At 46.5% G+C, this 21,772-nt stretch overlaps 2 protein-coding genes across 3 annotated transcripts in view; one reads left to right on the forward strand and one right to left on the reverse strand.

The window, feature by feature from the left end:
- Window positions 1–21,302, reverse strand: part of NCAPD3 (non-SMC condensin II complex subunit D3) — a 56,109-nt gene extending 34,807 nt beyond the window's left edge. The window contains exons 1-13 of one of the 2 annotated variants that reach the window (XM_043914701.1): window positions 20,664–21,302; window positions 19,577–19,731; window positions 16,964–17,126; window positions 15,414–15,598; window positions 14,678–14,845; window positions 14,510–14,571; window positions 14,231–14,318; window positions 12,182–12,315; window positions 10,219–10,291; window positions 9,369–9,494; window positions 9,005–9,257; window positions 8,583–8,639; window positions 8,238–8,327 (exon numbers count right to left, since the gene is read on the reverse strand). In XM_043914701.1, coding sequence (XP_043770636.1) covers window positions 8,238–8,327; window positions 8,583–8,639; window positions 9,005–9,257; window positions 9,369–9,494; window positions 10,219–10,291; window positions 12,182–12,315; window positions 14,231–14,318; window positions 14,510–14,571; window positions 14,678–14,845; window positions 15,414–15,598; window positions 16,964–17,126; window positions 19,577–19,731; window positions 20,664–20,727 — 1,618 coding nt within the window. In that variant the 5' untranslated portion in view covers window positions 20,728–21,302. The remainder of the gene's footprint in view (window positions 1–8,237; window positions 8,328–8,582; window positions 8,640–9,004; window positions 9,258–9,368; window positions 9,495–10,218; window positions 10,292–12,181; window positions 12,316–14,230; window positions 14,319–14,509; window positions 14,572–14,677; window positions 14,846–15,413; window positions 15,599–16,963; window positions 17,127–19,576; window positions 19,732–20,663) is intronic. The other variant, XM_043914710.1, reaches the window with a different exon arrangement.
- Window positions 21,303–21,467: 165 nt separating this feature from the next.
- Window positions 21,468–21,772, forward strand: part of VPS26B (VPS26, retromer complex component B) — an 18,193-nt gene continuing 17,888 nt past the window's right edge. The window contains exon 1 of the mRNA XM_043914770.1: window positions 21,468–21,772. This exon is cut by the window's right edge and continues 66 nt beyond it. Coding sequence (XP_043770705.1) covers window positions 21,616–21,772 — 157 coding nt within the window. The 5' untranslated portion in view covers window positions 21,468–21,615.

The following is a 21,772-nucleotide window of genomic DNA, read 5'->3' on the forward strand; positions in this document are numbered from 1 at the left end:
AGTAGTATGTGCAAAATCCTATACCCGTTCACGATAAAAACAGTCAACAAAGTCAGAAAACAGGAAACTTCCTCACAGTGATAAAGGTCATCCTGAAGCAACGCAGAGCTAACACCACACTCAACGGGAAAGACAAAGAACAGAAGACATGGATGTCTACTTTCCCCACTTCAACTCCACTAGAAGTCCCAGTGGGGGAAAACAGGCAAGAAATAGAAACAAAGGCATTCAGATTAGAAAAAAGAAATAACTATTCTCACAGATGGCATGATCTGATAGGTAGAAAATCTTAAGGAATCACACACACACGCACACAAAACTTTTTAAGGCTAGTGACTAATTTAGCAACATTGCAGGATACAAGATCAATCATCAAAATCAATTGTATAAACTATAAAAAAATAATCAAAAATGAAATTAAGAAAGCAATTTCACTTATAATCAACAGTGTCAAAGAGAATAAAATACTTAGGAATAAGGGTAAAGAGCAAGAGTTGCACACTGAAAACCATAAAACATCACTGAAGTGAATTAGAGGAGACCTAAATATAGAAAGGCGTCCCTTGTTCACGGGCTGGAAAGCTTGGTCTTCTTACAGTGGCAATATATCCCACACTGGCATTCCCTGATAGCTCAGCTGGTGAAGGGTCTGCCTGCAGTGCAGGAGACCCCGGGTTGATTACTGGGCTGGGAAGATCCCCTGGAGAAGGGAAAGGCTACCCACTCCAGTATTCTGGCCTGCAGAATTCCATGGACTGTATAGTCCAATGGGTCAGAAAGAGTTGGACAATTTGATATTCACGCTGAAAGTTGGATCCCTAACTTACATCATAAGCAAAAATTAACTCAAAATTGAACCAAGATCAAAATGTTAAGAGCTAAAACTATAAAACTCTTAGAACACCATCAAGAAAGTGAAAAGATAACCCAAAGAATGAGGAAAACAGGTGTGCAAATCATATCCGAAAAGGATTTGGATGTAGAAAACATGAACTTTTACCTCAAAAATAAGAAGATAAATGGACACTTGGGTTGTTTCCACTTTTTGGCTACAGTGAAGGATGCTTCTATAAACATTCTTACACCATGTTGTGCATGAGTATGGATGTTGTGTGTGAGTATGTATATGGATTCACTGTTGTGTTCTTCCCTTGTGGTTGCACACCAAGGAGTGGAACTGCTGGGTCACATGGTAACTCTATGTCCAACATTTTGATGAACTGCCAGAATGAATGAACACACAAAATGTGGTCCATCCATACAATGGAGAACGTTCAGCCATAAAAAGGAAGAGAGTACTGATACAGTAGTACATGCCTCAACGTGGATGAACCTTGAAAACAGATGGCAAAGAAGCTGTCTGCACAAGGCTACATGCTCCAGGGTCCCCCTTGCGCGGAGCGTCCAGAGCGGAGCCTCCACAGACGGGGGAGCACCGGGACTGACTGCTCGTGGGTACAAGGTTTCCTTCTCAGTTAACGAGAAGCTTCTGGCAGTTGATTATACAAATTTATGAACCACTAACAACCACTGGATTCAACATACTTTAAGCAGTGACTTTTATGAATTATCTCTCAAAAAAAAAAAAAAAAAAAACCCACCAACAATGATATTTATCAGCACAGATTCTGGCATGCAGTAACTACACAATTTTTTTAATGTACAGTTAATGCCAACAACACAAGTCATTTTAGTTTATCAAAAATAAGTTGGGAACATGGGCTCTTTACATCTGGCAAGCTCTTATAATTTAGAAGCATCATTAAAGCAATACAGTAGTGTTTGGAAGTGTCTCTGCAACAGTGAGAATCCACTGTTGGATTCTGAGGCGGAAGAGAAAGACTTGCGCTCATCTACTCCTCCGAGAACACCAAAATTGCAACTAACTGCTGAACAACCATTGACAGGAGAATGTTGGATCTCACCAAAAAAAGATACCCCCACGCCCCAGGGCAAAGAAGCAGCCCTAACAGGACAGCAGGAGGGGCGAAACTGCGTTCAGAATCAAACCTCATACCTGCCAGTGTTGCTCAGAGGGCGCAAACAAAACCCTGTGTGCATCAGGACCCAGGAAAAGGAACGGTGACCCCCACGAGAGACTGAGTCAGACCTGCCTGAGAGTGTCTGAGCCTCTCCTGCGGAGGCACGGGTCAGCACTGGCCTGCCCTGGGGACGGGGCTCTGGCTGCAGCAGACTGGGGGGTGTGGCATCTGGCCAAAGTCCTCTTGGAGGAGGTCGCCATTAGCCCCACCAGAGCCACCAAGCAGAGGACCCACAGACTGGAGAACAATTATACCAAAGAAGTTCTCACACTGCTGCAAAAGTTACAGGGCCCACAACAGACTTCCCAACCTGGGGATCCAGCAAAGGGACTGAGAACCCCCAGGGAATTTGACTTTGGAGGCCAGTGAGATTTGATTACAGAACTTCCACAGGACAGGGAAACAGACTCTCAAGGGCACGAACAAAACCTTGTGCCCATCAGGACCCAGTAGAAAGGATCAGTGACCCCACAGGAGACTGAGCCAGACTTGCCTGTGAGTGTCCAGAAGTCTCCAGTAGAAGCATGGCTTGACAATGGCCTGCCACGGGGTCAGGGGCACTAAATACAACAGTCCTGGGAGCCGAGGCGTGCCAGCATAAGTCCTTTTGAAGGAGGTCGTCATCACCGTCATTAACCCCACCACAGTTTGGCCTCAGCCAAAGCCAAATTACAGGGGGGCTTCCCTGATAGCTCAGTTGGTAAAGAATCTGCATGCAGTGCAGAGACCCTGGTTCGATTCCTGGGTTGGGAAGATGTCCTGGAGAAGGGACAGGCTACCCACTCCAGTATTTTGGCCTGGAGAACTCCATGGACTGTGTATGGGGTCACAAAGAGTCAGACAGGACTGAGCAACTTTCACAAACTACAGGGCAGGAACATAGCCCCACACATCAGCAGAAAACTGGATTAAAGATTTATTGAGCATGGCGCCCCCACCAGAGCCAGACTCAATTTATCCCACAGTCAGTCATCCCATCAGGAAGGATCTGTAAGCCTCTTATCCTCATCTATCACAGGGCAGAGAGAATGAAAACCACAATCACAGAAAACTAACCAATCTCATTGCATGGACCACAGCCTTGTCTAACTCAATGAAACTGAGCCATGCCATGTAGGACCACCAAAGACGGACGGGTCATGGTGGCGAGTTCTGACAGAATGTGGTCCACTGGAGAAGGGAACAGCAAACCACTTCAGTATTCTTGCCTTGAGAACCCCGTGAACAGTATGAAAAGGCAAAAAGATAGGACACTGAAAGATGAACTCCCCAGGGTGGTAGGTGCCCAATATGCTATTGGAGATCCGTGGAGATATAGCTCCAGGAGGAATGAAGACGCTGAGGAAAAGCAGAAACAACACCCAATTGTGGATGTGACTGGTGATGGAAGTAAAGCCTGATGCTATTAAGACAAATACTGCATAGGAACCTGGAGTGTTAGGTCCATGAATCAAGGCAAATTGGAAGTGGTCAAACAGGAGATGGCAAGAGTGAACCTTGACATTTTAGGAATCAGTGAACTAAAATGGGCTGAAATGGGTGAACTTAACTCAGATGACCATTGTATCTACTACTGTGGGCAGGAATCCCTTAGAAGAAATGGAGTAGCCATCATAGTCAACAGAAGAGTCTGAAATGCAGTACTTGGATGCAATCTCAAAAACAACAGAATGATCCCTGTTCGTTTCCAAGGCACACCATTCAATATCACGGTAATCCAAGTCTATGCCCCGACCAGTAACGCTGAAGAAGCTGAAGTGGAACAGTTCTATGAAGACCTACAAGACCTTCTAGAACAAAGAGCAAAACGATATGTCCTTTTCATCATAGGGGACTGGAATGCAAAAGTAGGAAGTCAAGAATACCTGGATAACAGGCAAATCTGGCCTTGGAGTACAGAATGAAGCAGAGCAAAGGCTAACAGACTTTTGCAAAAGAAGGCACTGGTCATAGCAAACAGCCTCTTCCAACAACACAAGAGAAGACTCTACACATGGACATCACCAGATGGTCGACACTGAAATCAGATTGATTATAGTCTTTGCAGCCAAAGATGGAGAAGCTCTACATGGTCAGCAAAAAACACCACCAGGACCTGACTGTGGCTCAGATCACAAATTGCTTATTGCCAAATTCAGACTTAAATTGAAGAAAGTAGGGACAACCACAAGGCCATTCAGGTATGACCTAAATCATATCCCTGATGACTACACAGTGGAAGTGAGAAATAGGTTCAAGGGATAAGATCTGATAGAATGCCTAAGGAACTATTGATGGAGGTTAATACGTTGTATAGGAGTTCAGTTCAGTTCAGATCAGTCACTCAGTCATGTCTGATCCTTTGTGACCCCTTGGACAGCAGCATGCCAGGATTTCCTGTCCATCATCAACCCCCAGAGCTTGCTCAAACTCATGTCCATCGAGTCGGTGATGCTATCCAACGATCTCATCCTCTGTCGTCCCTTTCTCCTCCTGCCTTCAATCTTCCCCAGCATCAGGGTCTTTTCCAATGAGTCAGCTCTTTACATCAGGTGGCCAAAGTATTGGAATTTCAGCTTCAGCATTAGTCTTTCCAATGAACAGTCAGGACTGACTTCCTTGAGGATTGATTGGCTAGATCTCCTGGCAGTCCAAGGGATTCTCGAGTCTTCTCCAACACAGTTCAAAAGCATCAATTCTTCAGCACTCGGCTTTCTGTGTAGTACAACTCTCACACCCGTACATGACCACTGGAAAAACCATAGCTTTCACTCGATGGACCTTTGCTGACAAAGTAATGTCTCTGCTCTTTAATACAGTATCTAGGTTGGTCACAGCTTTTCTTCCAGGAAGCAAGTGTCTTTTACTTTCATGGCTGCAGTCACCATCTGCAGTGATTTTGGAGCCCAAGAAAATGAAGTCTCCCACTGTTTCCATTGTTTCTCCATCTATTTGTCATGGAGTGATGCGACCGGATACAATGATCTTAGTTTTTTGAATGTTGAGTTTTAAGCCAACTTTTTCACTCTCCTCTTTCACTTTCATCAAGAGGCTTCTTAGTTCCTCTTCACTTTCGGCCATAAGGGTGGTGTCATCTGCGTATCTGAGGTTATTGATACTTCTCCCAGCAATCTTGATTCCAGCTTATATTTCATCCCGCCTGGCATTTCACATGATGTACTCTGCATATAAGTTAAATAAGCAGGAAGACAATATACACCCTTGATGTACTCCTTTCCCAATTTGGAACCAGTCTGTTGTTCCATGTCCAGTTCTAACTGTTTCTTCTTGACCTGCATACAGGTTTCTCAAGAGGCAGGTAAGTAGTCTGGTATTCTTATCTCTTGAAGAATTCTCCACAGTTTGTTGGGATCCACATAGTCAAAGGCTTTGGCACAGTCAATAAAGCAATAGAAGATGTTTTTCTGGAACTCTCCTGCTTCTTATGATCCAACAGATGTTGGCAATTTGATCTCTGGTTCCTCTGCCTTTTCTAAATCCGGCTTGAACATCTGGAAGCTCACAGTACACTTACTGTGGTAGCCTGGCTTGGAGAATTTTGAGTATTGCTTTTGCTAGCGTGTAAAGTGAGTGCAATTGTGCAGTAGCCTGAGCATTCTTTGGCATTGCCCTTTTTTAGGATTGGAATGAAAACTGACCTTTTCCAGTCCTGTGGCCACTGCTGAGTTTTCCAAATGTGCTGGCATATTGAGTGTAGCACTTTCACAGCATCATCTTTTAGGATCTGAAACAGCTCAACTGGAATTCCATCATCTGCACTAACTTTGTTTGTAGTGATGCTCCCTAAGGCCCACTTGACTTCACATTCCAGGATGTCTGGCTCTAGGTGAGTGATCACACCATCATGGTTATCTGGGTCATAAAGATTTTTTTTGTAGTTCTTCTGTGTATTCTTGCCACCTCTTCTTAATATCTTCTGCTTCTGTTAGGTCCATACCATTTGTGTCCTTTATTGTGCCCATCTATGCATGAAATGTTCTCTTGGTATCTCTAATTTTCTTGAAGAAATCTCTAGTCTTTTCCATTCTATTGTTTTCCTCTATTTCTTTGCGATGATCACTAAGTAAGGCTTTATCTCCTCTTGCTATTCTTTGGGACTCTGCACTCAAATGAGTATATCTTTCCTTTTCTCCTTTGTCTTTCACTTCTCTTCTTTTCTCACCTATTTTTAAGGCCTTCTCAGACAATCGTTTTGCCTTTTTGCATTTCATTTTCTTGGGGGTGGTTTTGATCACTGCCTCCTGTTTAATGTCTGAGAAGGCCTTACCAACAGCTGAGAAAAGAAGAGAAGTGAAAGGCAAAGGAGAAAAAGAAAGATATATACCCATCTGAATGCAGAGTTCCAAAGAATAGCAAGAAGAGATAAGAAAGCTTTCCTAAGTGAACAATGCAAAGATATAGAGAAAAACAACAGAATGGGAAAGACTAGAGATCTCTTCAAGAAAATTAGATATACCAAGGGAACATTTCATGCAAAATGGGTCCAATAAAGGACAGAAATGGGATGGACTTAGCAGAAGGTAGTAAGATATTAAGAAGAGGTAGCAAGAATACACAGAACTATACAAAAAAGACAAGTTGGTTGGATGACATCACTGACTCAACAGACATGAGTTTAAGCAAGCTCTGGGAGATGGTGAAGGACAGGGAAGTCTGACGTGCTGCAGTCCATGGGGTCTCAATGAGTTGGACATGACTGAGCAACTGAATGACAATGTACAACAGTGAATCTGTAACTTGCTCAGACTGGAGTTAACGCAAACATTCAACATTTTTCCCTATTAAATTTCTTTAGTTATTTTAGGGAATCTATTAGTACATCTGAGTTACTACTCTGAATTTGAGTAACAGAGGCTAATATCTAGTCGTTTAAATGTAGTCTTTCAGACTGCAATGATAAGTATTGATTCTCACGGCACTTCGCTGTGCCTCGGCACCCATCTCACAGCATTATGATTTTAGGTACACGCATACCTGCCTCTCCTCCTGCTCCTTAAGACGGAACTATTTTTGTTAGGGTTCGCACCTGCAGTGCCTTGCACAGATTGGGAGGAATGATATCCATGTTTATCAAATAAACTGATAGATCTCATTATATCATTTATTCTCTGCACATGTTCTCTCTTCTATTTATCTTTTAAAGTCACTTCTCTAAATATGATTTCTGCAGACCTGACAAAAGTCCTTTCAGGATCAGAAGTGACAAGCAGTCAGGGAGGTCTGCTGACTCCCATGTCTTGGGTCATCCAGCTCTTTAGTAACAGAACTGGCCTAGGTATTCAGACTGCGTCTCACTTCTAATGTAGTTTTTCTCTACTACAGTATGCCATGTCATAATATAGGTGAAAGAAGAGCCTATAAAAGTGACTTTCACAGACCATACAGCTGGGCAGAAACAGAATCTGAGATAGCTCCAGGTCTCTCTACTACCTAGCCAGGTGTGCTTCTGCCCTCCTGAACCACACTGACACTCTACCATCCCAGATTACTCTGGTTTAGTAAGTCACTGAAAGAGTACAAACATCACTTGTGTTCAGAATCAAGTACAGGGTTCATGGGAGAAAGGATCCCAGAATCTCCACATGGAATGTGTGACCCGTTAAAAGACAGTTCATATTACTGGTACAGAGAAACTATAATCCAGATTTTGCACTTTCCCATGGAAGCCAGGACTCACAATTCCATACCATGTATTAGAAGTGGATTCCGAGATGGCATGATCACAGTCAAGATGCCACGTGGAAAAAGTAATAAAGAATAAAAATAAACAAGGGCCATAGTATTGTGCATTTTTTCCCCTCTTCTGTGATGACTTATCTCTAAACTAAATTTAATTTCTACTGCACCTTCCCTAGTAACTGGTCGTTTCTGGTCAGCAAGCCCAAGGTGTTCATAACAACTGACTTCAGTGAGCAAATATTTGTAACATTCTCTGAAGTGTGACAGAAATACGTGAAATACAGAAATACATGACAAGTGAAATGTATCTTATTCTTTACCTTGAAATGAAATACAGAATAGTGTAAGGACATCAATTAAGGAAATAAAACAGAAATTACTTTTAAGGGAAAACAAAAGATCTTCCAATAGTAAGGGTGAATTTGAAAAAAAATCCCCACATTTTGAGGCTCTACCTACAGTTGTCTGAAATCTACTGGTTACTACTCATCTAAAAAGGGATAAGATCTGACATACCCATAGATCCAGCTGCTTCACCACTGCTATCTGTGTGGATCATCTCTGAACCTGCAGAAGGGTTATGTATCTGCCTCTGATAGGAAAAAGCTTAAAAATAAATTTTAAAAAGGCTCAGTCAGTACACTAAAAAATTGTTATACTTTTCATTAACATAACCATGGTATATTACACATTTAAGTTACTATGAATCATTACTGAAATAAATTTTAACTTCTTTAAAGAAAAAAGTGCAGTACTAAATCAGGTAATATGCAGACAGAAAACATTACAAATATTCCACAAGCCCTTTAACTGAAAGGACAATTATTCAACATCTGACAGTATACTGACCCATTTTCTTACCTGATGAATTTGTCGATGGACTCTGTTGGTGGCTCTGTACTCCTGGAGCTGCAGGAGCTATAAGCAAGCAGACAGGTCAGAGGAGAAAAGTCACAGTATCAAAAACCGTATGTAAATATTTACAGAACCCAAATCAAGATAATCAGGCCTGAAGATGAGACAGATTCTAAATAATGACAATTCACGGTGTGCATTAAACAGGCCCAATACAGCCACTACCCAACAACACAAAGTAATAGTGACTGCAGCCTACAACCTCAGGCCGAGGACAAGACTGAAACCAGTCGTGTGAGAGCTATTTGAGAGCACCGCCAGCTGAAAGGGTCTGAGAGCCGCAGTCTATCACAGCACCCTGATTATTTCTGCCACCCAGTCTGGACCAGCAGGAGTGAGGCCAGGCTCGGGGTGCTCAGCACACTCACTGTTCTGCAGAAGCTCCTGGATGCTGTCTGACGGGGCTGTGGCAGAGGACTCCAGGCAGTGTGCAAAACTGGACAGCGCCTTGCTGCGCACCGTCGGGGCCTTGTCTTTACAGCGGGCGACCAGAATTTCCTGAACCAAGAACTTATGCTTCAGGAACTTCTTGTGCTCCAGGGTCAGCGGGCCATCCACCTCTCGTTCAGGCAGCTCCAGGAGGGCCAAGGCCACATCAAGAGTGAACACCCGGTAGGAGACCTGGCAAAGCAAAACTGCACGTGTCTCCACCACAGAGCAACAACAAAGCATCGCTGCATCTTCAGAGCTGCAGAGCTGGGAGCCAAGAGCTCACGCAGGTGTAGCGCCTACCTTGGCATTTCGTGTTAGTCCATAAAGCCAGGCCATGAAAGAAGCATATTCTGCACAGGGAAGCTTGTTGAGCAGCTGGACCAGGGACTGAGCTGCGTAAGTCCGGTACTCAGATTTATCGACCACCTGAAACACAGACCCCGAGAAGCTGTGCCGCTAGTCCCCACGCAGAACGACAGAAACACACACACTGGTGCAAGCAGACAATCGCTGAGTGCACCCAGCTCAGCAACAGTGCCAAGTGTCTACATGTTACAGAAATGACCACCCAGTTCTACATCTCAGACCTACTGGGAAAGTAACCTAGAAGACATCTCCAAGCACAATTTCAGAGAGTTTATAGATCTCTAGGATCCACAGAGTTCAAGTGAAGCATCATCTGTCCAAATTGTTAAAAATTTTAAGATATTCACATAATTTTGAACACTGACTGGACAATGGATGGTATTAAGGCATTACTGTGAATTTTTTAGGTGTGTTAATATTTTGTGGATATGTTTTGAAAGGGTTCTTATGCTGTAGAGAGACACATGCAATAGTTATGTCTGAAGGGATAAGATGAAATCTGCTTCCTAAGAAAATCCAGTGTGCCTATGTGTTGGCAGAGCTTCTCCTTATACAAAATCACTGAACATTCTGTTCATTACTCTGTTCTATATCTTTATATATTTGAAGTTTTCTAAAAAAGGAAAAAAAGTTGTTTTATTCCCTCAAAACTACTCAAAGAGAACAGCGAATATACTAATAAAAAACACAAGGCTTGGTAGTGACATAGACTCATTTCCAAGAACACTCACACGCATTCACTTTCACATGTTTCTCATACTCTTAACAGCACAGCAAACAGTACCTTGACACAGATGTGCTGCAGTAGGGTACGAAGGACTGGATACATGCTTTCTCTAAGTTCATCCACCAGCAAACTTTCAAAAAGAAAAGAAACAGTCGCTGTTTATAATATATCTATAATAAAAATAAAATAACAACTTTCCTTAAGCCTATTCTCAAAAATAGTGACATTTCTACATTTTAGAAACCCTAACTACTAAGAACAATCTACGCCTGCGCTGGCAGCAAAGTCTGAGTGTGTGGAGTGTGAAGACGGCATCACAGCGGAGCGCCGCTCCCGGTCTGAGCGTGTGGAGTGTGAAGACGGCATCACAGCGGAGCGCCGCTCCCGGTCTGAGCGTGTGGAGTGTGAAGACGGCATCACAGCGGAGCGCCGCTCCCGGTCTGAGCGTGTGGAGTGTGAAGACGGCATCACAGCGGAGCGCCGCTCCCGGTCTGAGCGTGTGGAGTGTGAAGACAGCATCACAGTGGAGCGCCGCTCCCGGTCTGAGCGTGTGGAGTGTGAAGACGGCATCACAGCGGAGCGCCGCTCCCGGTCTGAGCGTGTGGAGTGTGAAGACGGCATCATAGCTGAGCACCATTCCCCACACCCGGGGGGTCTCCAAACTGCTTCCAGCAGCCAGTCAGGGAGGGGCAGGCCCCAGACCTCACAAGATCCTTGGACTGCTTAAGATGGTTCTTATTAAGGCCGAAATAGGGCTTCCCTGGTGGCTCAGTGGTAAAGAATCCACCTCACAATGCAGTAGACACGGATTCAATCCCTGATCCAGGAAGAACAGGCAGAGGAGCAATTAAGCCTGTGAGCCACACCTCCTGAGCCCACGTGCTGCAACTCCTGAAGCCTGGGAGCCCTCGAGTCCCCGCTCTGCACACTGCGATTAGAGCAGCCCCCAGTCATCGCAGCTAGAGAGACCTGTGCAGCAATTAAGACCCAGAACAGCCATAAATAAACAAATAACTTTTTAAAAATTTGGCAAGCTTTCTCTGTGAAGAGCTTGATAATACCTTTTTTTTAAAAAAAGCTCCACTATATCCTTTTGAAGTAAATGACAGATTGAGACATAGTACTACCTCGTGGTAGCTCAGTGAAATGAATTTCTAACAGTATTTCTCCAGAGTTAACCCTCAAAGAAGCTATTAAAATGCCCAGATTCAACCCATTTTCAAGTGTCAAGTTTATTTATGCCATTATAGAAATATTACTACAATTGCTGACATCATGATGGAAAATTTAAAACAAGTGCTTCTACTTAAAACATCTTATTTACTGTTTAGAAAAAATCCTTAAGGAGAGAGGTTCACTCAGGGGTCAGACAGTGCCTGTACCTGGCTGCCAGCACCCACACCCCCCACCCACGCCCCACGCCTGTACCCACACCCACAGCCCGCGCCAGCACCCACGTCCCGTGCCCCGCGCCCGCACCCCGCACCCGCACCTGCCCGGGCACCGAATCCGCTCACAGGCATGCTCTCCACTGTCCCCACCATCTCTGTGCTGCTGCCAGACAGACAAAACTGAGGACGGAACAGCTTATGACGCAGCAGCATCTTCCCAGTAAAGCCCAGACATGGGACTTTGTAGGCAAAGCCTACTGACTCATGAGGAGAAGATTAGTCTATCAATTATTGATAAAGAAGTTAAAAAAAAGTGGCAAGGAACCTAAGGAAAGAGGCTCAGAGGAGAGCCAAAAAAGGCAGAGACAGACTTGGAGCAGCAGACACTGAAACCACTGTCAGGACTCAGAGCTGGCCTCACAGGCCGGCCCAGGAACCACAAACTCACAGCCCCCACCACCACACCCTACCACACCAGCCAGATGAGCTGCCATGCACTTTATTCTGAGCCACAAACCACACACAGCCCAGACATGTGTCAGTTCCACAGGTGTCAGAAGTCCTGGCTAGCACAGGGCCCAGGAGACTGAGGGCGAGTGACAGAGAGACCCGAGCTGTGTGCACTTTACCTTACAAACTGGATGGCCAGCTTCCTACTGCTGACAACTGGAGGCGTGATGGCAAGCGGGGCATGATGGGAGCCTTTACCCACTTCTACCATCAGTATTATGTAGAGCATCTGATGCAAAACGTATCTGAGAACCTGAAAGAGGAAAGGAAATGCAACTTAAGGCATGACAGAGAATCCCAAGGCCTTGGAAACTGTGACGCAGACCACAGCGAGCTATTTCAAGTGCCAGCAGGTAAAGGAGGTTGACACAGGTTTTGGTTGACCATGAAGGATATGCTTGCTGGACAATGACCGGGTGTCAATACCTGCATAAAATGAACAGTGTGGAGGTGCTGCCTACAGATTGATGAGCTGGATTCCACCTGGTTTCTCTGCTTACCTTATACTCCAGCCCAGAAATCAGGGCTCAGAGAATCCGCCGCAACTGAGCAAGGGCAAAGAATGCAATGGGTTACCCCTCACAGGAAAGAGGAAGGTGATGATTCTCTACCTGTATTACACCTGAAGCTTACAGAGCACCTTCCCATATATCATCTCACATAATCTACTCAAGGAGTTAACTCATGCATCCAGTGAATAAAATAATTTACTGGAAACTAAGGATGTGGCAGGTACTGCATTAAGCATGTCTCTGTTTTACAAGATTTGACCATACTTACTCTGAAACCTCTCAACTCAATGAGGTCAGCGAGACATTTCCATTTTATACTTGATACTATTATTATCTCCACTTTATACATAGTAAAAGACTTCGAAGATGAGTAGTCCCAAGCCAAGTAATCAAATGTCAGGCTACAACCAGTGTCACCCAACATCAGGCCAACACTTCTGCAATGAAAAACACCCTATCCTTAGAGATGCTGCCACCTGAAAGGGTAATTTCCCATGCTCTGCACCTTCTACAATGTTAAAAAGGGCACAGAAATTAAAACTCTTACTGTGAATGCTATCACGTATTCCAAACACAGGGAAGATAATGACACCAAAAATTAAAGAAATATGGGGTGTTTTCTAAATAGCAGGCATTACGCTGAGGTATTCTTCCCTGTAGTCCTCCTGAGAAATCCACAGGAAGGGAAGCCCCTCATCCTCCTTGTTCACGTGAGGAAACCAAGGACTCACGGAGGACACATAGGGCTTCTCCTGTGGCTCAGTGGTAAGGAACCCCTCTGCCAACGTAGGGGACACCAGTTCAACCCCTGGTCCAGAAGGCGCCCATGTGCCTCAGAGCAACTAAGCCCGTGCTCCCCAATGAGAAGCCACTGCGCCACAATCAGAGAGTAGCCCCCACTTGCAGCAACTGAGAGAAAGCCTGCTCACAGCCACAAAGACCCAGCACAGACAAAAATAAGTAATACTTTTTTTTCTTTTTAAAGGGAGACACAGCAGTGAGGGGTAGGACCCAAGTGCAGAGCCCGAGTGCCCAAGGCCTCCGCATCTCGCTGCCCTGGAAACCAGGTGTACTGCAGGCACCAAAGGCCAAGGACCTTGGTCTGTCACGTTTTCTGCAAACTCCTGTTGCACTGACGACATTCAGGTTGAGTAACACCCCAGGGCTTAAAAAGCCCTAGCCCCAGTGTTTAGGGCTGTGGGGCTTTGAAGGTCACCGCGAGTAAATCTAGATACGAATGCTGACCAGGAGTGTCAGCAGAGTTATCCACAGAGGCACAAACACCAACAGAAACACAGGGGAGCAGCGACCTGCGAGGGAGCTGCAAGGTCCTGTGCCTGTCTGTCCTTCTCCCAGAGGACTCTGGTGAACACTTGTGTGAAAGTACTGCTCAGTAGCTTTCCTGTTCCTCTACCCAGGCCACACTGGAGCCTTCTTTATGCCTTAACTCAACAAGAGCATCCTGAGGCACCAGGGACCTGGATATGAGCCCGGAATGAGCAGCGGCCACCACGTGGTGACCATCACGCTTTTCATCACACAAACATCAATGACCCAGTGAGTTCACTCGGCATCACACTGAGCCCTTCCAGCATTTTAGTCTCAAGACCCGTACGCTTCCAATTCAACCGGTAACTCAGGTCCTGTCTCCTTTACCTTGTCTCCTTCTCTGTGAAGAGGGGAACAAAGCAAATACAATCCATGATAGGCCAGTTCTGGTATGTATTTCATTTCTCTGAGAATTCTAAAGAAAAAAGGCAAAACATTAGTTAATGGATGTGATTTCACTAGGATAAACTCCTAACCCTATCAGCCATATTTAAATGAATAAATTCTACCTGTGTGCCAATTAGGATAAAATGGCATTTACACCTCTGCTGCAGCAAAACATCACACCATAATTAAATGTTAGCACTGGAAGATTTAATTGCTCACCTGGCTTGTGTAACCTGGAATTCATAATGAACTGGTTCAAAGCTAGTTAATGCAACAAAGACCTGGAAAACAGATACCAAGAAAAGACCTGGTTTTTCCCACTGTTTAAATCTTAGCCATGGTCCTAGCTCTCTGAACCTGCCCAAGGTCCCTGGCATTCTCACTTACCTCTACGCAATTCTGTATACACTCTGGCTTTTCTTTTAAGGAGAATTTAGAAAGAAGCCTTATAAAGTTCTTCAAAACGTGAAAGATGACATTTCGAATTTGACGACGATCTTCAGAAGAAAAAAAAACATTCTCTTCATCCTCCTCTTCTGGAGTAATTTCATCCATCTAGATCATGAAACACACAGCTGACTGTGTGGCACTGCCTCGCGGTTTGTGCCGAGGTCTGCAATGTCCCCAAGCCAAGGCCAGTGGAACTCCAGGTGGCCACCCTGGGCCCCATGGCCACAAGCTCAGTCTGGACCAGATGAAGGCTACCATAGCCTCTGGGTCTGGATTTTCACATCAATGAGACTGCCTGGGTTTCTTACCAACTCTGGTGTCAATGAACCTCTACCATCCTACCCAGTCACACAAGAATGTGGAATTAATGTTATTTTATTATGTTCTTGTGGACATGAGTCCTCTGGACACTTCGACCACGGTCTCTCATGAAATTAAGGTAACACCTGCCAGCCTGTGGCGAGGCACACCTGGGAACAGACTGGAGGGAGGTGACAGGGAGGTTAGGAAGACGGCACGGGGAACGGAGGCTCAGCAGGCCACGAGGCCACTCCTAAGGGAGGGAAGGCAGACAGCACACTAGGGCTTTGGTATAATCATGACCCCCGACATCCTAACTTAATAAAAATTCTTACAGGAATCAGATACACTTTATGACCACACCCCCTCTTACCTCCACCTCCTCTCTCCTGTGGGGTCTTGCTCTCTTACTGCTCTCCTGTGAGTTGCCCTGAGGGTTCTTTGGTTGCTCTTTCTTTCTTTTCTGATTCAAGCTGGATTCCTGAGGCCAGCACTTCTTCAGAATCTGAATGCATTTGTCAAATATCACTGGATGGAAAACTTGATTGACTACGCTGCCTATTCGTAAAGAATGAAGAGTAAGCAAGGTAGGTTTAATTGCTTTGAAATATGTCTGCTACAACAATGAAATATTAAAAAACAAACACAGACTTTTCCTTAACTTTGAACAAGGAACCTTTAGCAAAAAAGTTCCATTCAACTTCCGCCCTAGGCAATGAGCAGTCAGTTCAGTTCAGTCACTCAGTCATGTCCGACTCTTTGCGACCCCATGGACTGCAGGACGCCAGGCCTTCCTGTCCATCACCAACTCCTGGAGCTTGCGTAAACTCATGTCCATCGAGTCGGTGATGCCATGCAGCCATCTCATCCTCTGTCATCCCCTTGTCCTCCTGCCTTCACTCTTTCCCAGCATCAGGGTCTTTTCCAATGAGTCAGTTCTTCATATCAGGTGGCCAAAGTACTGGAGTTTCAGCCTCAACATCAGTCCTTCCAATGAATATTCAGCACTGATTTCCTTTAGGATGGACTAGTTGGATCTCCTTGCACTCCAAGGGGCTCTCAAGAGTCTTCTCCAACACCACAGTTCAAAAGCATCAATTCTTTGGCGCTCAGCTTTCTTTATAGTCCAACTCTCACATCCATACATGACCACTGGAAGAACCATAGCCTTGACTAGATGGACCTTTGTTGACAAAGTAATGTCTCTGATTTTTAATATGCTGTCTAGGTTGGTCATAGCTTCTCCTCCAATTCTCAAACCATATGGAGCAGGTCCCTAACATCTACCGCAAAGGCACTGACATAAGCAGCGACAAGCAGCAGGTTGGCTGATCCTGCTTTTCTCTTCCTAGTGAACTCGCGGTCCCACAGCTGCAGCTGACTCCTCAGCCCCACCCGCTCCTGCCCTGGGCTCGGGGTGGGTCGGGGGGAGGCCTCCTTCACAGCTCCCGCCTGAAGGAGGTGGGGCAGCATCACAGACACACCCCTTCCCATGCCTCCTCAATGTGACAAGCTGTGCTCAGCCCTGCAAGTGAGAACAGTCCCACCGACTGTTCACACCACACAGCCGAAACAATAGTACCCCTCCAACCAGCACTTTTCTCAGGCTGGACAGGAGTCAGAAGGCAGGGACATCATGATGGCATGCAGAGTGGGGGTGGAGCTTTTAGAGCTCAGCATGCCCCCTCCAGCCTTCCCACTCTGGGACTGTTTGTGCTGGGTTATAGACTTAGCATAGTAACATCCGAAATCACATTTACAGGAAAACAGGAGAGCTTTCTGAACACCTGTGACAGACCATGTGCTTCACAGATTCACCCTCACCTAACCTCCCAGTGAGGACAAAGCATTGATATAACAGTTCAAAACCAAGCAGACAAATTACAAACAAAAGGCCTGCCCCATCACAGCAAACATGCATACCTGGTACTTCCAACAGCAGGAAATACAGCCCGGCGGCGTGAAGGCCGAATTCCTGCTGCTGAGCACTGACGTTTTTCTTAAGGACCTTATAAACGAAGTGGTGAAACAAGGCCATCAGCGCGTTGTGGGAAATCCTGTTCTCCATGAAGAAGGTCCAAATGCTCTAGGGGAGGGCAAACCGTAAGCACCAGTCGTTAGAGAACTGTGAGAGTCTCCGCTTGCTGTATCTGATTCTTCTGAATGCTTAGTGCCCTATAAGAAAATGAATAGATCGTTCTGCCTCCTAATTATAAACGTCTGTCATTTTCAAAGGGACTAAAACAGAAAATTTAAGTGTATTATTCAAAATTTACAAAGTTGAGGAGTTTCCTGGTGGTCCAGTGGTTAGGACTCCATGCTTCACTGGGGAAAGTCTGGGTTCGATTACTGTTTGGGAACTAAGATCCCACAAGTTGGTGGCTCAGCCAATAAAAGAAAAAATAAAACAAAAGTCACAAAGATAAGAAACTATACAAGAACCTTAATTAAACTTTCAAAATAACTTTGGGTAAGTTTGAAGCATATGTATTTCTGAAATTACTACACCTGAAAGCTACACTAAGATTCTGGGGACACCTCTATCAGTGATTACTCAGACAAGTCACCCTTCCATCTATGTTAAATGTACCTCAATCCATTTATTACTCTAATTACTAACTGAAAAAATCAGAGCAACTGATTTAAGTTGAAATGTTCTGTGGGCAATGGGAGCAGAAGAGGAAAACCTGAAAGTGTCTTGCTCAACAGACTGCAGAAATAGCCTTGATAGGAGAGGAAATAAACCCTAGAGCATAAACCATAATTTCATTAATTTGACCACTGTTCTATGCTTTCTCCTCTTATAGACAGGTTGAGAAAATAGGTTATTTGCATAAAGCAAACAGCAGGAATGAAATATGGCTTACGATGGACCACCTTAAAATAACATAAGCCCACAAAAGCTCAAGAAATCAGACCTCTACATCCTCTTTCCTTCACCACGAAGCTTGAGAAAGAAAGCAGTTACACTTTATTTCTAAGGCCACCTCAGTTCCCCTCCCGCTGCCTGGAACTTTGACCCTGGGGGACCCAATCACCTTGGCAGCATTTCATACCTGACAAAGACCCAGTTCACAAAACTCTATTAACTCTATTTGAAAAAAAAAGTCCCCAGTTTTTAGCCCCCCTCCCCAATTTCCACAACCATAACCCAGACCACAACACAACAAACATTTTTTTAAAAAATCAATGATCAAAATACAATTGACTGTTGAACAACACAGGATGAGATACAGCTCTATACACAGCTCCTTCACATCTATGGTTCTGCATCCAGGGACTGAAACACCTGGGACCATCAGTCCTGTAGATGCTGCTGAAAACTCTGCATGTAAGTGGGCCTGTGCAGCCAAAATCCGTGTGGTTAGTCCCCTCAGGTCTATTAGGTTCCTAGGTCTACTGCGCACTAGAACCCCTTCCTCCAGGAGGCAGACGTGAGGACAAGCGGTTTAGTCTACAGATGACGCTTAGACCTGAACCTTGTGGACAGCAAACACCTCGCTCTGGAAGCCTACCATGGACCTCACTCACAGCTGTCCTGTGTGCCCCCACCCTGCCCCATCCCCTCAGACTTGCTGTACGTCCCCACTGTGAAGATCCCTCTCAAGGCTGCCCTGGAATCCTCATTACAGGGCAGCATTCCAGCCATTGGTGAAGATGTGCCTCGAGCCAGCTACCTTCTTTCTGGGACCTTCCCAACCTCAACCTCAGCAAGCTGCCCTTTCCACACCCCTGCAAGATGGCATCTAACGTGTCCGACAGCAGTTTCTAACACAGAGCTGGTGGCCCATGCTTCTTCACGCCTGCGGATGTGGTCACTGCACAGGCTCTGGCCAGAGCCTGCACACGCTGCACACGCTCCCAGAGCCAGAGCTTAATTCTGCCCTCTCCCGCGTCCCTCCGTAGGGAAAGGCTCTCCACCCTCCCCATGTTACCCTCCTAGGTACTGCATGTGGTACGCAGCATTATGCTTAATGAGTATTTAACAGGTCGATTTAATTTTTGAACAGCTACCTGAAACTAATAACAGAAGTATTTTTTGTTAATTTAAAGCTTTCAGAGACATTAATATCTAGGTATTCTTTGTTCTGCTTTCTAGCCATTCAGTTTTTTGAAAAGAAGTTTATGACCTAAAGATTAACAGTCACACTAGGTAGAACTCCATTTAAAGCAACTTTTTTTTTCCTTTCTTAGTTCAGCTAATCACTTCTCAGGTTAACATTTAATTTCCTTAAAGCGAAGGTATCCTGAGTTGTTACTACATTGTCCTCGGTCATCTTTTCTTATTTTGCTTATTGGTTTTCATCTTTGCCTTGGCCTTTACTCTTTTCCTTTAATTTGCTCTTGTTAACAATGCTCATGACACGAAAAGAATCACAATGACAACTTGGGAGGACGATTATGAGGCCATCCCAGTTACAGCACTCTTCCTTCCTTCTGAACTGCACACCAAAGAGACCAAGTTCTAGATGATACCGGGTTTCTACCCGACACTTCTAACAACGAAATGGCTAGCTTGGTTTTTTTTTTTTTTACCTCAGCAGCTTCACGTTTCTCAGTAGCAAAAGGTAACATTGCGCTGTAAAGCTCTGTGAACGCGCTCAGGCCAGTCTGCACGATCTCTGCTTCTATGCTGGCATCCAGAGGCTCGGTCTCTGTGAACTCCAGTTCCCATACTCCATCCACCCATTCTAGTAGGAAAATGCAACTACAGTCAACTAGTGTTCTGTAGCAATCAGCTTTAGGCTCTGAGTACATTCAAGAAGAGAACAGTTTTCTAGGCACAAGTCATACCACATAGGTGAGGCAGAATGAACAGAGAAGCAGAAAGGGTTAGAAAAATCTGTTTACTCATTAAACTGACAGCTGGCTATTACGTTGGCCATCCTCTAAAAACATGAAGTAGGAAAACACTTTACAGATGTTAACAGTTTGGGGGAAGACCCAACCTCCCCATATGTTCAAGCTAGAGAAGAGATAATAAAAAGCTGTCTCAGCCGTCCCTTTGTGAAAGTCTTATAACCAAGCTGAAGTCGCTCAGTTGCGTCCGACTCTGTGACCCCACGAACTGCAGGCTGCCAGGCTCCTCTGTCTGTGGGATTCTCCAGACAAGAATACTGGAGTGGGTTGCTGTTCCCTTCTCCAGAGGATCTTGGCGACTCAGGGATCGAACCCGTGTCTCCTACATTGCAGGCAGATTCTTTACCGTCTGAGTCACTAGCTAATAAACCCAAATAAAGTGTACAGTGGAAAGGGACAGGTGAGGCAAACAAAATGAAATGACTCAAAAAAATATGAGTCAAAAAAACGACTGCCGGCTACAGAGATGCCGCGGGATGGAACGCAGCCTCCAGACAGCGGCCAGCAGCGACTGCGGCGGGTGGGGACACCCACAGCCCTTCAGTGACGACGGGCGCCCGGAGGCTCCAGCCGCACCCCTGGGCCCCAAGTTTAGAAGGTCAGCTCGGGCCAACAAACAGCCACGCGGTCGAAGCCTCGGCACCTGCGAGGCCGTCCGCGCAGACCCGGGGGCAAGGCCAAGAAGCAGGAGTACAGAGCGGAAGGAGGACGCGGCCCTTGACCAGCACCCCCCGGAGCACCCGGGCCCCGGGCGCGTCCTCACCTTGGCTGAGGTCCAGTGGGCACCAGATCTGCAGGGCGCACGCCAGGTTCCCGCAAGCCTCCATGACGGCCGCTCGCCTCACTTTCAAAGTTGCTCCGGCGCGCGCGCCCAGAAGGCCCCGCTGACGTCAAGGGTCGGCACTGACCAATCACCGCGCCCCGCTGGCACACCGGCAACCAATCAGCAGGGCCTTCCGCCGGATGCGCAAAGGGAGCGGGCGCCCGCCCACGCAACTGAAGTTGGGGGTGGTTTTTAGCTGTCGCTTGAAAGTGGGGCTAAAGAAACGAGCCAAGTATACTGCCTTCCGGCTCCTTTTCCTTACGTGGCGGACGCCCTGAAGAGAAGCTGAAGCAGGGCACTTCCTGTTGTAACTGTCACTTCTGCCCCCTGTCAGGCGGCCTGTCGCCGGCCTGTCGAAGGGCCGCGTTTACCCATCAGTCAGCAAGCGGAGGTGTACACGTCCGAGTGGGGGAGCTGCCTACCGGTCAACGGATTAAACACAGGAAAAGCAGAAAAGGCAGTCAGAAAGGACTCTTTTTTTTTTTTTAGAAAGGATACTGTTAGGGTCTGAATTTTACTGGACTGGTGTTTGACAGGTCTGGCAAGAGACCGGAAGGAGCCGCCGCCGCCCCGGCGTCTGCCGAGCGTGGGGCGGTGCTCGCCGCGCGCAGGCGCAGTGCCAGCTCCCCGGAGGGGCGCGGCGGCCGCGCAAGGGGTGGGCCGTGCGCATGCGTGCAGCCACTCCAGCGCGTCCGGCTGAGCGGCGGACGCGGCCTCCGCTGCTCCGGGGCCGGGCTGTTGCCTCTGAGGTGGGCGCCGGAGGCCGCGGCCGGTGGGTGCCTCGCGCCCCTCCTCTGCCCTGCCCTCGGAACCGCGCCGGCCCGGCGAGCGCGGGCGTCGGCGTCGCGCCCAGCCCGCCGGCCTCCCCAGGCCCGGCCGGCCCGGCGGGGCCATGAGCTTCTTTGGCTTCGGGCAGAGCGTGGATGTGGACATCCTGCTGAACGACGCGGACAGCAGGCGGCGGGCCGAGCACAAGACCGAGGATGGGAAGAAAGACAAGTACTTCCTATTCTACGACGGCGAGACGGTGTCCGGGAAGGTGAGCCTGG

Source organism: Cervus elaphus, chromosome 1, assembly GCF_910594005.1.
Source record: "Cervus elaphus chromosome 1, mCerEla1.1, whole genome shotgun sequence".
Taxonomy (NCBI): domain Eukaryota; kingdom Metazoa; phylum Chordata; class Mammalia; order Artiodactyla; family Cervidae; genus Cervus; species Cervus elaphus.